At 40.2% G+C, this 16743-nt stretch overlaps 1 protein-coding gene across 6 annotated transcripts; it reads left to right on the top strand.

The window, feature by feature from the left end:
- The first annotated feature begins 4855 nt into the window (after positions 1–4855).
- LOC133909423 (endoribonuclease Dicer homolog 3a) lies at positions 4856–15023 on the top strand. Of its 6 annotated transcripts, none has more exons than XM_062351847.1 (26): positions 4856–5034; positions 5576–5681; positions 5782–5962; positions 6040–6153; positions 6639–6773; positions 6888–6957; positions 7464–7528; positions 7847–7978; positions 8079–8231; positions 8359–8533; positions 8704–8809; positions 8894–9086; positions 9179–9339; positions 9452–9670; positions 9785–10047; positions 10210–10481; positions 10569–11062; positions 11148–11245; positions 11524–11747; positions 11844–12053; positions 12164–12634; positions 12737–13018; positions 13559–13885; positions 13963–14167; positions 14282–14393; positions 14473–15023. In XM_062351847.1, the coding sequence occupies exons 1-26, from the start codon at positions 4941–4943 to the stop codon at positions 14684–14686; spliced, it is 5076 nt and encodes a 1691-aa protein (XP_062207831.1). In that variant the 5' UTR covers positions 4856–4940; the 3' UTR covers positions 14687–15023. The 6 variants fall into 6 exon arrangements, with proteins under 6 accessions (XP_062207831.1, XP_062207830.1, XP_062207834.1 ...); XM_062351846.1 differs by having other exon boundaries at positions 9785–10053; positions 14476–15023; XM_062351850.1 differs by having other exon boundaries at positions 4857–5034; positions 8996–9086; positions 9785–10053.
- The last annotated feature ends 1720 nt before the right edge of the window (positions 15024–16743 follow it).

Genomic DNA, 16743 nt, shown 5'->3' with positions numbered 1-16743 from the left:
CTCAGGCATGCATAGAGACGGGTATAATCGTTGTGGATTATATCCAGTCTGAAAGGAACCTTGTAGATCCTTTCACAAAAGGAATAACTATAAAGGTCATTGAGACAACATCGAGAGGAATGAGATTACTACCTAATAATAAGGTTCACACTGGCAGTAACCTATCCTAGGAAATTGGAAATCCTGTGAACTAGACTTTAGGATAAAAAACTGTGTTGATACAAGAGCAAATCAATCACATTTGTTGTTTTGCTCTTCTGTAGGAGAGGGTGAGATGTTAGCTCTTAATGAATTCAATGTCGTATGACAATAGATGTCGTTCTATAGGATATCTAGGAGAATTCACATATATAAGTGTGATTGTGGGGTCACAATCATAGAGAAGTTGGGAATTTCTCTAGGTGGCACTCATGAATCAAGGTACACGAACATGACCATAACATCCACCCCGATGGCTGAAGGCAAAGCAGCCTCGTACATGGTGCTATACGAATGGAGGTCCGCGCACCAAGCTGCAGGATCGAGGTTGTCCTCCTCTACCTATGTGGGTCAAAATTTGTGTACCTCGGTAGTATGTTCAAACATGAAAGGTACATCTTACGTAAAACCTGTATATAAAATCGGAGGTTCCATCATCAAAATTTTGGTGGGGATTGTTGTCTTTAAGTAAATATTAATGTTGGAATTTACTTTCTTGGGCCATCCAAATGAACACATCTCCTTTTGGCCCATCATAAAATCTGGCCCAAGCCCACGAGCTACTTTCTCTATGAGCTGGGTGCATTGCTAGGGTTGCACGGGGCATTTGGGGATCATTTCGATCTAGCCTCAGGCGGCTCAAGGGCGGCGGTGGCGGAACTGCCACACTCGGTTCTTTTCGCACTCATGCACATATCAGTGCGATGGCCAAGCTCTCTACTACCTGTTGGTTCGGTTTTGGGCTATAGAGATGTGCTGGAGTGGCACAAAGGATCGGGGAGACCGAACCGATTTCGGTTGAGGTAGCCGTCCTTGGCGTGCGTGCTCGAGATGAGGACTTCATATACCTGTGGGGTTTTCCTCTGTCGGTTGGCATAGCATAGAAGGGAATAACTCTCTCTCTCTCTCTCTCTCTCTCTCTCTCTCTCATTTTGGACACGGTGGTCTTCTCTCTGTCCGGCGTGTGGTTGAGCATTGGTGTTTTCTCCCTGCTCGGCTGGGTGAGACGCCGGAGAGAGCTGGTGGTGGTGGAAGCCGGTGCTATGATGCCGAGACCCGCCCGCACGTGCCGACACAATGCGGTTGACTTTGTATCTCCGATCCCCTCTCGCTGCTGGTAAAGGCAGGTGATAGGTTTTCTAGGTCAGCGGCTAGAGTGTCATGCCTAGCCTCTGTCATCAACGCTTTTGAGCGTGTTTCTCTATGAGTTTTTCCTCTTCTTTGTTCTAGACAGTAAGGTTGCATTCAGATTATTGCTCTATGATGATTCGTTGTATTAAGATTGGGCATATTTTCTAAGTGCAATAAGTTAGACCTGTGTTTGGTACCCCTGGAGGTTTGTGTAGTACTGCCTGATCTGTTCTTGTACACATTTTCCAGTGGGCTACTTGATAAATTGATCCATGGTTCTAGTACTGCTCTGGTTTAGAGGATCGCTGCTATTTTTTTGTTTCTGAATGTTGCTGCTGATTTAGCCCTTTTAGCTACTGTCAATACTTGTGTTGGCTAATCTATTCAGAATTTGTGCCTTTGTTTGGTCGTAGCAGTAATGTCCAGGAAGACGTTTTGAGAATTCTATCCAGGCTCTACTTACTAGTTGGGAACTTAGGAAATTACCCAATCAATAATATGTTCAACATAACAATTAGGAAGCAAGAATTCCATTGTCATGGGGCCAATTGTTATTTGTTATCTGAGAGCACTTTTATACATACTTTGTTCCTGCAATCTAATTTTTGAGGTACATATGATGTCAGTTACTGTTATTGATGCTTTACTGTTAGTTTACATCAATGTCATATGCAATGACTCTCTATTATACTCTTGCATTTTTACGTTTGAAATGATTTTCATGCTCATTTTATCGTAATTTATATAACATATTGCTCACTCCTTCATTTGGTCTAACCGGGTGGGTGGGGACAGGGTACTGCTCCCCAGCGGGGCTTTCATCCTCTGACGTTGGCTTAGCTACCTCTTAACATGAACATTGTTAGGTGTTTAAGAAAATAGTATTTAACATCTATATAACAATTGTAATGTCCAATACAAATAAAGACTACATGTACTTAAACATAATTAATTATCTTATTAACACAAAGATAAAAAATGATACTTAAATAAGCATCTAGCCCTCTGTCAAAGTACTTGCGTCTATAAAAACTTCATGTAAGCACCAATTGTACATGTACAGTCTGCGTCCTATCCACCATACGCGCAGCATCGGACGCCTCTCAGACTTTGGGGTTTGTACCTGCCCACGAGCAGAGCTCAGTACTGTACTGTCCAACTACATCTAACGTGGCGTGTGGCTTTTAGCTCTGGCGGCAGGAGCGTCCGTTCTCAACGTTGAGGACTTGAGGTCCCGGGCTCGAGTCGCGGCAACGCGTTATTTGGCAAACGTGCTGTGAGTCCACGTTCGAGTTTTAGAAATCCGGGGTGCACATGTGAAAAGAAAGATACTTAGACAGTTTTCTTCTAATTTTCGTTTTCTTTTTAAGGAATTCTGGTTCTCGTCACGAAAGTATTCTCTTTTATTCCATCTATTATAGAATTTTCTTGTTTCTTTTTACAAATTTCTTTGAAAATAAGTTATTAAAGATGAGAAAAAATAAAGAATATATGAATAAGAAAAAGAATAAAAAACAAAATAAAAAAATATGGTTGAACATAGTCTTATAAGAAAGCATGCAAGAAGAAATAGATTGAAGACCTATTCTGTGCTACCAACAGAACAAGTTCTGCACTCTTGAGATGGAATAAAAGGCCAACGCAGTGCACTATGGATCCAAAATAAGCAAGTGAATCGACTCCATGCTTGTTCTTTCTTACATGAGATCACATGAATTTTAGCTGTTCGTAAGCAATACTACTCCGTGCTTATTCTTTCTATCATGACATCACACAAATTCTGGTTTGTCATGCGATACTACTTCATGCTTGTTCTTTTTGGTATGAGATCACACGACTTTTTAGTTGTTGCTTTTCAAAATATTTTCCAGTATTATTGCTGCCTATATTTTATCAGCCCTTAGAAAAGTCTCGTACTCGTATTCTTTTTTTCTTTACAGAGAGAGATAGAGATCTAGATGAAGTGAGGTGAGAGCGGGTTTTGCCTCCACTGCTCCCATCTGTATATCCCCCGTCCCGCCCTGATTAGAGACTAGGTGATTTGTTTTGCCCCGTTCCACCTCGCGGAACCCTGACTTTGACCTGATCCTCCCACTCCGTCGATGCAGTTGCTAGTGCTCAGCCGCTCGTTTGGTTGCCTGGATCGGCTCTCTAGCCTGCACCCTCCCGTGCAAATGCATCCAGCGAGCCGGGCTCCGCGCGTACGTCGGAATCGGACGTACGCATCGGGCCTGCTCGTCGGATGAAAAACACTGTTTTTTTATTTAACTTTAGATTTTATTTAGGTATAAGAGTGATCTAAAAATTCTAAATATTTTCGTGAGCAAACTAGAGCTCACTAGCAACCCATTTTAATTAGTTTGATCTAAAAAGCCTAAGTCAATATTTAATTAAAATTCTCTAAAAATTATAAAAAATTCACTAATATTCTTATCCGGTGATGTACTAATTTATAAAAATATTTTCAACATAGGTTATTTGGTAAAAAAATGAGTTCTTTTGTAATGCAACATATACTCATGCAGATAACTAAACACAATATCTTCTCAACCAGACTGAACACATGCAGCTAACTAAACATACCCTACTACATCTCATCAGCCTATCTCAACTCAGCCTGTATGACTCATACAATCAGACTAAGAACATACAGACAAACAAACACACCCTTAACCGTTGTCATACTTAACCGTTGTCATTCGCCATTCCTACTCACAACCCCTCCTCTACTCACAACAGAGATCTTTACTAACTGCACTCTACTCACAACAGAGATCTTTACTAACTGCACGGATGACGTCGCCGCATGAGCTCCGCGTGTTCGTTAACCACGTCCACTCACATCACAACTGCCTTCTCTCTCACTGACAGCAGCCGCATGTCACGGCGCCACGAGCGAATCTCCAAATCCAACGCACCACAACCACCCACTGTTGATGACATGCGGGGTCAAGTTTATGGGGCCCTACTGTGTATTGCTAAAGCATGGAATTCCCCGTAAATTAACCTTCCCGGGAAAGGGAGGCAGCGGAATCCACGCCCACGTCAGTCCCCGTAGCCGAAAACACCTCAAAGAATCTACCCCCGATGTCAGAGGTGGGCCATGAGCTGTCAGCAACACATTCCAGCTCTGCTTTATCCACCTCACCTGTTAGGAGTATTTTTTTTTCATATATAATTTCTACTTTATAAAATATGGGTTAATTTTCACCTCTTCCTCTACTCTTTTACTATCTAATAAGAATATCTAAAATTTAAATAATTTATTAACTTTCACTATCAACTATCATTCCCGGTTTCCATCTCATTAGCGGTTATTAAAAATAAATAAAAAATTAGAAAACAATTAGTAGATAATTATGTTTTTTAATCTTATCCGAAATAAAACAACGATTTCACTTCTAACATATTTATTTTACAGCACTCTTATAATATATGTACATCCTTATATATTAAATTTATGATTGATCATCTAATATTTATATTTTTTTAATTTGCGACACAAGTACACTCTAGTCATGTTAAAACTTCCTTCCCTTTATTTACCCCACTCCGTCGTCTTCCGCCCTCGAGCAATAACCAGTCGCCGCTGATCGATCGGGACGATCCCCATGGGCGAAGCGGAAGCGGCATCGCTGGGCGGCGGCGGAGAGGAGGCGATAAGCGCCGCCAATTCCGCGGCGGAGGCAGCCGTCGTCCCTGACGGTAACCATCAGCTATTTTTTCGCGGTTTTTTTTGGGGGTTTTGTGTTTGCTGTTGTTTCCGGTCTCGCGGCGATTGCGCTATAGAGATTAGGGCGTGACAAGGCTGGGGTTGTGCAATGCATGCTCGATTGCGCTGGTTACTGCGTTGGCGGGTAATCGGAGCGTTTTGCGAACGGTTCTGGATGCTGTGATGCTTGAATCGGGCCTTAGCGGGGGCGGGGGGATGCGGGTTCCAGAAGCCTCTGGAACCGTTAGTCGGGCGTTCCATGATTGGGGCGGTGTTTGCGGGGTCTCTGCTTTGCTGGGGGTTTTGAGAGGGTTTGGAGGTTAGGTGCTGCCAATTATCTTTTTCAGCGTTCGGCCCTTTTTTTGGGTTTGTTTCCGTGGTTCTACCCCTTCTCCTTACGCTCTCTACGGGATAATCGATCCTGATTTTTTTTTTCGAAACGAAGATATTAATCCTGATGCATTTGTTGTAGGGGCTACTAATAGTGGTCGGTTTCCATTGAGCTCACTTGATAAATCATTGTTGCATTGGCAGTTAACATGAATCCTTTGAAGAGGCCATCGGAATCATTTGGTCAAGAAGATGAAGCAGACAGGCATAACCGGCAGAAGAGATGGTGCCAGGATTTCACACCCAGAAGGTTCTGCACATTTGTTCTTGCGATTACTACCGTATCTTACATGTTCACGGTAACAGAGTATCATACGGTGATCGTGCTTTGTGTTGTTGAAATTACTCAGGTATCAGATTGATGTTTATGAGATTGCGAAGTGTCGAAACACAATTGCGATGCTTGACACAGGAGCTGGGAAGACAATGATTGCTGTGATGCTCATCAAGCATTTTGGGAAGATCAGTAGAGCAAATAATGACCGAAAGCTCATCATATTCCTTGCACCAACGGTTCAACTCGTCACACAGGTAGTATTACAGACTGTAGGCTGATAGTTCTAACTTAGATATAACTAGTTTTCGCTGATTTTTTTTTTTGGTGACAGCAATGCGAAGTGATTAAGAGCTACACAGATTTTGAGGTGGAGTGCTATCACGGTTCAAAGGGGGTTGATCAATGGAAGGCTCAAAGCTGGCAAGAACAACTCTCAAAGTATCAGGCAAGTGTGTTTGTTGATTTCTTTTTCTTTTTTTGCAGTCTTCATTGGTTCCTCATTCGTTCTAAAGGAAATGATCTTCCCAAATTTGTGGCAGTGCTATTCTGCAGTTTTCTGTTAATTAGATTTGATAACAGCAGGTGTCTTTCTCTTTCTGTACTTCAGCTTGTGTTTGAGAGATCATGACATGTACTTACGGAATGATATAGTTTACATTTGTAACTTATTTGCATATTCAAGCTTTATTATCTTTTGGACCATGAATTTGACCTTTTTTTTTTTTGGTGTATTCATTCTTAATTTTTTCCCCTCGAGCTATATTTTAAGATATGATTGCTCAATCTGCCTTCATGATACCAGCAATCATTTATGATAATAGTAGTTTCTGATTCTACATTAAATATTAAAGAAAATTTTTGCAGCAAAGTTGCAGAATCCTTGTTCGTAACTAGAGATGCTTATTTTATAGTCACAATGAAAAATTGCAGGTCATGGTCATGACACCACAGGTGTTGCTACATGCTTTTCGCCAATCCTTCTTGATCTTGGACATGGTCAGGCTCATGATATTTGATGAATGCCATCATGCAACTGGTAACCACCCTTATACAAGGATAATGAAGGTATTCTGTAATGATCATCTTATCATGGAACTTTTTTTTTGCTATTCTAACAAACCACTTTCTTTTTAGTTGCTCCTTAACTATTTGTTTCTGTTATCTTGACCTTTTGGACAGGAGTTCTATCACAGATCTGAGCATAAGCCAAATGTGTTCGGTATGACAGCATCGCCTGTTATAAGAAAAGGTAAGAATGAATGGTAGAAGTATATAATGTTCTTCTTAGTTATGTTGCATACATCACACAATTCTCTGATTTTTGTAACTAACATGCTCAAATGACTAAACTAATGAACTTCGTGTCAGAAATGAAATTTGAGCTAATGATTGCTAAAATGAATCATGATGGCATGTAATAACACGATTGAGAAGTATGATGAAGATATTGGTGGAAGATCCATGATACTTGGCTGTAGTTGAGGAATTATACATTGCAAAATACTAAAACAATACTAATATCTTTATCGCCAATAATGACATTTTGGTCACATACTGAATGCTGCCACCAAGTGAAATAAATAGGATTCCACCACTTCCAAATTTCCAACTATATAATCTTTTGTTGCACTTCCATCATATACTTTCAATTGTGTTGAAATTTCGTTTGCGTTTTACTTTTATACCATGGATCTTGTCTCCTCACTTTGTAAAATTTCGCCAATGATTTTCCATTTTACTTGGTCATCTTTGCAGGAGTCTCCTCTGATTTGGATTGCGAAAATCAGCTCTCTGAACTGGAAAACCTTTTAGATGCCAAGGTACATCCTATTTTTCTAGTTTGCTGTTCATGTAAGGTGAACAAGCTAGATCAGATTACGCAACTGCGATTATTCCAAGATCCTTCTTTATCTATTGAACCTCACAGATATGGCCATTTCAAAATGTGGTTCAGACTGGTTTACAACTGTACTTATTCCAAGCTAGGAAATGGAAATAGTTTAATTTTATGCTCCTATTGGGATCTGTTTTTTAATTGAAATATGTCCATTTCGCCCATACACTATTGGAAAATGAACATGCACCATTTTAAACAGTGTTACTTGGACTCTAATATTTGTTTATCTTTTAATCGACAGATATACACTGCGGTGGATAGAGAAGAGATAGAACTTTGTGTACCTGCTGCAAAAGAAGTGAACAGATACTATGAGCCGAGAACTGTTTGTTTCAAAGATTTGAGTGAAGAATTGGGAATTTTGTGTTCCAAGGTTTCATGTCTCTTTGATTCCCGGCTCTATTGTTTGTTTACCAAAACTTTTTAGGTCAACATTTTGCGTGGCTAAGATCAGTATCTTTTTATCTGTGCAGTATGATGAGCTGATAGCACATTTGCAGACTAGACCAAACAACCAGTATAAAGATGCTGATGAAATAACAAAAGAATCGCGGAAGCGTCTCTCTAATTCTTTAGCAAAGATCTGCTATTGCCTTGAAGATGCTGGTCTACTTTGTGCTAGTGAGGTATTAGTTAGATTCATTGGTTTTTAGTTTCTGATGTTTGCGCTTATTTCTTTTTGGCTTGAGTGTTAATTTTTTTTTACTTGTAGAGTTCCACGTCATTTAACTAGCTAATTTATCTTTCTCGTAGGCCACTAAAATCTGCATTGAAAGGTGTCAGAGAAAAGGTTCACTTAAGGGAGGCTGTGATACCACCGATCAGCAAAGTGACGCAAATGAATCAGGCCTGTTTGCAGAAAATTCAATGCTTCATATGAAATTTTTGGAGGAAGTGTTGCATATAATTGACAAACTCCTCCAACAAGGTATAACTGTAGATAAAACTATTCAATGTATTACTAATTGCTAATTGACTTATTTTGCATCCTTCTGTGTTATGTGAAGCTGTTGGTCAAAGGATCTAATCGGATTAGCTTGTAACATCCTGTATTAAGTATGATATAAGATATATCAATGACGATTCCTGATGTTTCAGGTATTGATGCACTTCTAAACTCAGAGAGTGGATGTGTGGAAGCCACAAAGGTGGGCTATATCTCACCAAAGCTCTATGAACTCATCCAAATATTTCTCTCTTTCAGGTGAAGTGGTATTTGCTTAACTGTACCAGTTCATTTTCAACTATGTGCGTTTACACTAGCATGACATACTTCTGTGACTAACAGTGACTTTGGTCGTGTCCGATGCCTTATATTTGTGGATCGGAAGATTACTGCTAGAGTCATTGAGCGGATTATGAAGAAAATTGGTCACCTCTCATATTTCAGAGTCTCTTTTCTAACTGGAGGGAGTTCTTCAGTGGATGCGCTGACCCCTAAAATGCAGAAGGACACACTGGATTCATTCCGCTCTGGAAAGGTACTTAACATCTGTCAACACTTGGATAAACTGAAACATAGTTCTCATGAGCTGATGTTGTTTATTCTTCCCCTTCTGAAAATAAAATGTAGGTCAATTTATTATTTACTACAGATGTTGCAGAAGAGGGTATCCACATCCCAGACTGCTCTTGTGTAATACGATTTGATTTGCCAAAGACTACCCGGAGTTATGTGCAGTCACGTGGACGAGCCCGCCAGAAGGACTCTCAGTACATACTCATGATTGAACGGTAAACCCTTTATTTTGACGTGTTATCTAAACTACTTATGCTTTTGATGATAAAATGTTTGCCATGACAATAAGACGATCACAAGAATCCATAATGTCAATGTTCTTTGCAGGGAAAATGTGAAACAAAATGATTTAATATCTGCCATTATGAGAAGTAAGACTTTGATGGTTGACATTGCTTCAAACAGAGAGCCTGAGGATCCACATCCCAGTTTCTTTCCCACTGAAGAAATAAATGAATACCATATCGCCACAACAGGAGCAAAACTAACTGCTGATTCCAGCATCAGTGTTCTCTACCAGTACTGTGAGAAACTTCCGAAGGACAAGTATGGTGACTCCATTTCAGTTTTGTACCATTTTACATGGCTACACAGATTATATGCATTGAAAAATCTGCAATACCAAGTTTCAATTTTCTGACATTCTCGCTCATGTCGAAGGTACTACACCCCAAGACCTACGTTTCAGTTCACCCATTATGGTGATGGTTATGAGTGTACAGTAACATTACCATCTAGTGCCGTGTTTCAACTTTCGGTGGGTCCTAAAGCAAGAAACATGCAGAAAGCTAAGCAGCTTGTTTGCCTTGATGCATGTAAGAGGCTGCATCAGCTGGGAGCACTTGATGATCACCTTTTGCCATCCGTTGAAGAGCCACCACTGGAAATTTTGAGCAAGGCTAGTAACTGCACATCTGGTGCAGGTGTAGGTACATGATTGCTAAGTTCTAAAAAGATTTCATCTATCAACTGCTTGTTTTTAACCGTCATACATAGTGGAGCTGATTTTGTATTATTAATTTATTACTAACTGACAAAGAAACAATCTGTATTTCTGACAATGGTATTTTATTGCATTCTTAAAGGTACAACCAAACGAAAAGAACTGCATGGTACAACCAAGATTCTTGCTATCTCTGGCACTTGGGCATCAAATAGAAGTGTTACTAAGCTTCAAGGCTACAAGTTAAATTTTGTTTGTGATCAAGCTGGTCAGAAATACTCCGACTTTGTCCTGTTAATTGATGCAAGTATAGCAAAAGAAGCTGCTACTTTGGGTATTGACCTATATTTGCATGACAAGATGGTAAAAGCTTCAGTTTCTCCTTGCGGACCTTTTGAGTTGGATGTTCGTCAGGTCTGATCAAGTCCATGTACCGTTTTTCCTACTTTGTTTCTGATTCTTTTCTTCTTATCTGAAAGTTTCCTTTCCCTTGGCTCTTAGACGGAACGAGCAAAGCTATTTCAAGGGCTTCTCTTTAATGGTTTGTTTGGAAAACTATTCATCGGATCAAAAGCAACCAACACCCCAAGGGAGTTCATTCTCAAGAAAGATGATACATTCCTATGGAACAATGCAAACATGTATTTGCTTTTACCTGTGGATCCTACTTTGGATTCTCACAAAAGTGTTTGCATTAACTGGAGTGTGATTGATGTAGCGGCTACAACTGTTGGACTTATGAGAAACATTTATTCCGAAGACAAACGGAACCTAATTCAAATACTTAATCCTGACAACAGTGGAGGAGATCTTATTCATCTGGCTAACAAGTCATGTAGGGTTGGTGACCTTACAAATATGGTAGTCCTAGCACTTCATACAGGGAAGATATATACCGCTCTTGATGTTGCTGATTTATCTGCTAATAGCACATTTGACGGTGCATCTGAGAAAGAATCAAAATTCCGGACATTTGCAGAATACTTTGAGAAGAAGTATGCTTAATCTTGTGCGCATTCACGTGCTCATGCAAGAATACACATGTTAAACCTAAACTGGACTAACATATTTCATTTGCAGGTACAATATAGTTCTTCGTCATCCCTCACAGCCATTACTAGTGTTGAAACCCAGTCATAATCCTCACAACCTTCTTTCCTCAAAGTGCATAGATGAAGGTCCTTATCTCTCACCTGATGGCTACTTCTAGCTTCTGTTTTCTCCAAGCATAATGGGTCATGTTGCTGTTTTCCAAGCAAGATTTTTTAAAGCATCTCTGTTCTTTTTTACTTTTTACTATGATTAGATTAGACCACATGCTACTTCAAGATTTTTTGAAAGAATCAACTTGATTAGATTAGACCATTCAGTGGATACTATTTCCCTTTTAAACGTAGCAAGTTGTTCATTTCGTATAAAGATTACTCCCATTTTTATGAGTTTGTTTCATTTGTAGGCAATGGTGTGGGAAAGAAAAATAATGGCGCATCATATGTAAATAGGGTGAATAACCGTGTTCACATGCCTCCAGAGTTACTAATCCCCCTTGATTTACCTGTGGATATTTTGAGAGCATTCTATTTGTTTCCATCTTTGATGTATCGCATTGAGTCACTGATGCTAGCCAGCCAACTAAGAAATGAAATTGCATACATGGATTCTGATATATCAAGCTTCCTGGTATGAAATTGAGATTAATACTTTTGGTTATTTATATACATAATAATTCTGTTATTTCCTTAAAATGTAATAATCAAGGTGCATACACTTTCTCAGATTTTGGAAGCTCTTACAACACTTAGATGCTGTGAGGACTTCTCCATGGAGCGTTTAGAATTACTGGGCGACTCTGTACTTAAGTATACAGTGAGTTGCCATCTTTTCCTGACGTTTCCTAATAAGCATGAAGGCCAGTTATCGTCCAGAAGGCAAGAAACAATATGTAATGCCACACTTTATAGGCTTGGAATTGAACGCAAGATACAGGTAGATTGCATCTCATATAGGCAATATAAACAAAATACTGCAATTTGTCTAACACTTAGCTTTAATACCATTTTAAGCTAATTTGGTTATTGGTGGAATCTCATCCACAGGGTTACATACGTGATGCTGCATTTGATCCTCGTCGATGGCTTGCACCCGGACAGCTGTCCATCCGGCCCTGTATTTGTGAATGCCCAGTAAATTCTGAGGTTGTAACTGAGGATAATGTGATCAATGGCAACCCTATAGTTATAGGCAAGGCGTGTGACAAGGGACACAGATGGATATGTTCCAAAACCATCTCTGATTGTGTTGAGGCTATAATTGGGGCATATTATGTGGGAGGGGGACTAAGAGCAGCTGTAGCTGTTCTCAAATGGTTGCAGATTGAGGTTGAAATTGAGGAAGACTTGATTATGAAAGCCATGTTGAGTGCTTCTGTGCGGACTTATCTTCCGAAAGTTGATGTAGTTGAATTGCTTGAAGCAAAACTAGGCTATGCTTTTTCGGTGAAAGGTCTCCTGATAGAGGCTCTCACCCACCCGTCACAGCAAGAATCAGGAGCAACGTACTGCTACCAGGTATGTGGTTGATATTGGTCTTACACTTCATTTAGCTAGTCTGACATATTTGGTTCCTTTGATTTTATTCGATCTCTCTAATGGGAGCTCTTTTACTTCCAGCGCTTGGAGTTCCTTGGCGATGCAGTCTTGGATATCCTATTAACGCGCCATCTTTTCCTTAGTCATAGAGACACCGATGAGGGAGAGTTGACAGATTTACGGTCTGCATCAGTAAACAATGAAAATTTTGCACAAGTTGCAGTAAAGCACAAGTTCCACCACTTTCTCCAGCATTCTTCTGGAGTCTTGCTAGACCAAATTGCTGAATATGTGAATACTCTGGAAGGTTCATCCAAGGACAAAACCAGCCTTTTATTCGATGGACTATTGAGGGGACCTAAAGTACGTTCTTATCTCTCTCGCTGTCCCTGTGTGCGCAGCTCCGACTATGCTTATGATAACATATAACAAATTGATTTAAGATTTCAGATCACATGAATGGAATGTGCTTTCGTATAGGAGTATCATATTAGTACATTATTAATATCCTTTACAGTCTATTGGTCTTCAATGCTTGAAACCAGGGTTCCAAATCCCAGTGGTAACCGGCCGGTTACTGCTGGGAACTAGAAATCCTGGCGGGTACCGGAAGCAATGATCCGATGAGAGTGCCATTTGGACTTCTTTTTTGTTGTCTTGGATTCTACTAGCTAGTCCCATGTAGTTTGAAGTTGTGAATCTTTGAAATCTTGAAAATAAAAATGAAGTGTGACTGCTAGGCGGTAGCCAACCAGTAATTGCAGATTCCTGGGCAAGGCCTAGGATACTGTTAAAACATGGTTTTTTAAGAACATTGTTTATATGTAGAGTACTGAATCAATTTGGTTGGTACCTCCTACATATACGAATCTAACATATTTCAATTTGTCTTTTGTCATACAGGTTCTAGGTGACATTGTAGAAAGTATTGCAGGTGCAATTCTTATAGACACCAAACTTGATTTGGATATAGTTTGGGGGGTTTTCAAACCTCTTCTTTCCCCTATTGTCACACCTGAGAGTCTGGAGTTACCTCCATTTAGAGAACTTCTTGAGTGGTGCGCCAAAAATGGGTATTTTCTTGGAATTAAGTGTGAAAATCGAGGAGACAACATAATGGCTATTCTTAATCTACAACTCAATGACGTACTTCTTGTGAGGCAAGGTCGTGGGAAGAATAAAATAGACGCAAAAGCACACGCAGCTTCCTTATTACTAAAGGATCTTGAGGTATCTCTTTCTTTTTATTCTCCATTATTTTTGTAACTCATGTTGAAGTATATGCTGACTGGTTTAGGGGCTCGCAGCTCAACATCTGTTCTTGTTGGCAGGAAAGAAGACTTCTAATCCCAAAGAATCCTAGCAGAACGGAACAAATTGAAAAGAAATCTGGTAGTCCAAAACATCGCAATGACTTTCTTGATGCAATGGACACACAGATTATAACACCACCCAGGCAAAAGAAATTGTCTGTGTCAAGGATAGCTCCCAGCTCTGTTCTTGATAAACCATGTAGGTGTTTTATTCTCAGTAGATTTTTTGTTATCCTATATTCATTGGGACTTCATCTATGCATATCACTTATATAAGTTCACAAGAATTCTATAATTTATCTTATTTGTGCAGTGGTTGTGAAGGTTAAAATGAGTAAAGGAGGACCTCGTATATCATTATACGAGTCATGTAAAAAGCTACAATGGCCAATGCCTACGTTTGAATATTTGAAAGTTGAACCAAGGTATTATTTCACATTTGCTTGTGTGGCTTGTAGTTAGCTTGTGTAAATACCTAGCTAATTTTTCCTCTTTCTGCAATAGCAGCGTGTGCCCCTCATCTGGTGGTTCCTCACAAAAGGTTGCCCCCCAACGCTTCGCATTCGCTTCGGTAATAACATTGCATATACCAAATGGTGATGTCATCAGCCTCACTGGAGATGACCGTGCGGATAAGAAGAGCTCACAGGATTCTGCTGCGCTGCTCATGCTCTATGAGCTGCAACGTCGTGGTAGATTCCAAGTGCAGGAAGTATGAACAGCCACCACAAAATCGTGGTTTGAGAAAGGTGTAATATTACCAATGAATATTCCATTCGCTTAGGCATCTTGGAATCATAGTATCACCAAACTAGTTGCCCTTAGTGGTGCCCTCGCGAGTTTAGGAAAATAATGTAGCTGTGAGCTTCTGCCGTGTCCATCTTGGTAGATTCAGATGTCATCTGTACGAGACGAAGGCATGATAAGAGGCGACATCTGCTTCCGTTGCCTGTCGTGATGTATGCACATATGTTGTCTGCATCACTTGGTTTTCAGACTCGCAACTTTTGTGAGTTGAAATTGTCGGGTAATCCAATGATTTCCTTACATGCTAATCTAGACGAGTGCTAATCTTCACGAGATACTCTAATCCATTATTTTGCCTTTGCTCAGCAATGCTTTTGTTAAACCAAAGGCATGGCCCAGCTTTTTATCCGCGATGCTTTTGTAAACACATGTTTACCTAGAGGAATGTTTTGGAACAACCTAGAGACGTGGTGAAAGTACATTGGATTAAAATTCACCTCTACTCGACTTTCTTGGCTTTGGAAATGCTGATAGATCGTGTCGTCTAACAGGGTCTTTGGTTTGAGGGATTAACTCATCCTAGATGGAATGGTTTATCATGAGTTTATCCCATTAATTTTAGTGGGATGCTATCATCCCTCATATTTCAATAATTAAGTTAATGTTTGATTGGTGGGATGTCTCTAGATGGGATTATCCTATTCTATTTTTTATGTTTTTGGTTGGAAGATGATGAGATAAGATAACTCCTATAAGAGAATATTTCTTTAGACGTTGGATAAGAGGATTCTAAAAAATCTCCCAAACGCAGTCATCCTACTCAGGGCCCTGATGATGATGGTGTGCTCAAGGTCTAAAATGGGCTCTTCTATCTCTTCCACCGAACAAGTATTTTGAATCTTTACATACTTAATACATGTACATGGGCATCACATCCCACCTTATCCTCTAACCAATATTATCTAAGTGCTTGTGATGAATAAGATAGTAATGGATCAACTCATCTCACTTCTCAAACTAAACAAGTGAGTTAGATTGGGAATTAGAATCGAATGATCCATCATCAATTTATTCCTCAAACCAAACCGCCTATAAAAACTAGAGACCACAGACTTAGAGTTGACCTTAAAGCAACTATTAACCTAGCATAAGCGGGTTGACCACATCTTATGAGGCCCAGACCCAAAGTAAAGATTCCTCATCCTCTCTGCCTATTTTCCCTTTTCTAAATTTGCCCTCTTCTTTTTCGAGGAAAACCATTTTTCATCTTGAGAAGTAGCAAAACCGCAAATAAATACAAACAACCGACCCCAAATGAACGGCTAGATCTTCGTGAAACCGATCGGACGGTCGATACAGACCAGCCTCCTTTTAAAAATGACCCTGAGGGCACCTGCTTCCCCTAATTCACCTTTGCCGTTAAACCCTAAACCCCGCCTTGGTGCCTCCTCCTCTGCTTCCTCGACCAGGCGCGATGGAGTTCTGGGGTAATCCCTCTCTCTCCTCTCTTCCCAGCTTCTCTCCCCCGCTTGATGCGTTTTGCGCTTCGGTTCGTTCTCGGGATAATTTGGTTTGGGGATTAGTGTTAGGATCGCACGATATTCATCACGCCGTTGGTTTAGGCAGGTGGTATGCATTTCTAGATAGATTCACTGCACGGTGCTCCGTGATCCCGTTTAAGCTCCATTTGATTCGGTACTGCGGTCAGGCGTCTTCATCTGGTTTGTGTTGTGGTTGCATACACTGCTTTGTTAGTTTGTCGGCTATGTTACTTTCGGTATTGAACTGTGAGTTTGTTATGGAGGATATAGCAGCTGCTTCAATTTATCACCCTGTTATGACATATGCTTGTTCGATCTAGTAACTTACCAGCTGGAGCGTGTAACTATATGATTTGACCTTTATGAATACAGTTTTCCTTTTCATCAATCCACTGAATTGCGAGTGATTGCTGCCGAGGCTTAGCTTCCTGGTTTCCCAGGCTTAGATTGATCCTTATGTATACAGCTTTTTTCTGGAGTTCTTATT

The sequence above is a fragment of the Phragmites australis genome, chromosome 2, assembly GCF_958298935.1.
Source record: "Phragmites australis chromosome 2, lpPhrAust1.1, whole genome shotgun sequence".
Taxonomy (NCBI): Eukaryota; Viridiplantae; Streptophyta; class Magnoliopsida; order Poales; family Poaceae; genus Phragmites; species Phragmites australis.
This window is presented reverse-complemented; position numbering and strand designations above follow the sequence as displayed.

Coding starts and splice junctions, on each gene's coding strand:
- LOC133909423 (XM_062351845.1), top strand. CDS start 4,941: ATGGGCGAAGCGGAAGCGGCATCGCTGGGCGGCGGCGGAGAGGAGGCG. Junction 5,682..5,781: donor CAGGATTTCACACCCAGAAG/GTTCTGCACATT, acceptor GAAATTACTCAG/GTATCAGATTGATGTTTATG. Junction 7,529..7,846: donor AAAACCTTTTAGATGCCAAG/GTACATCCTATT, acceptor TTTAATCGACAG/ATATACACTGCGGTGGATAG.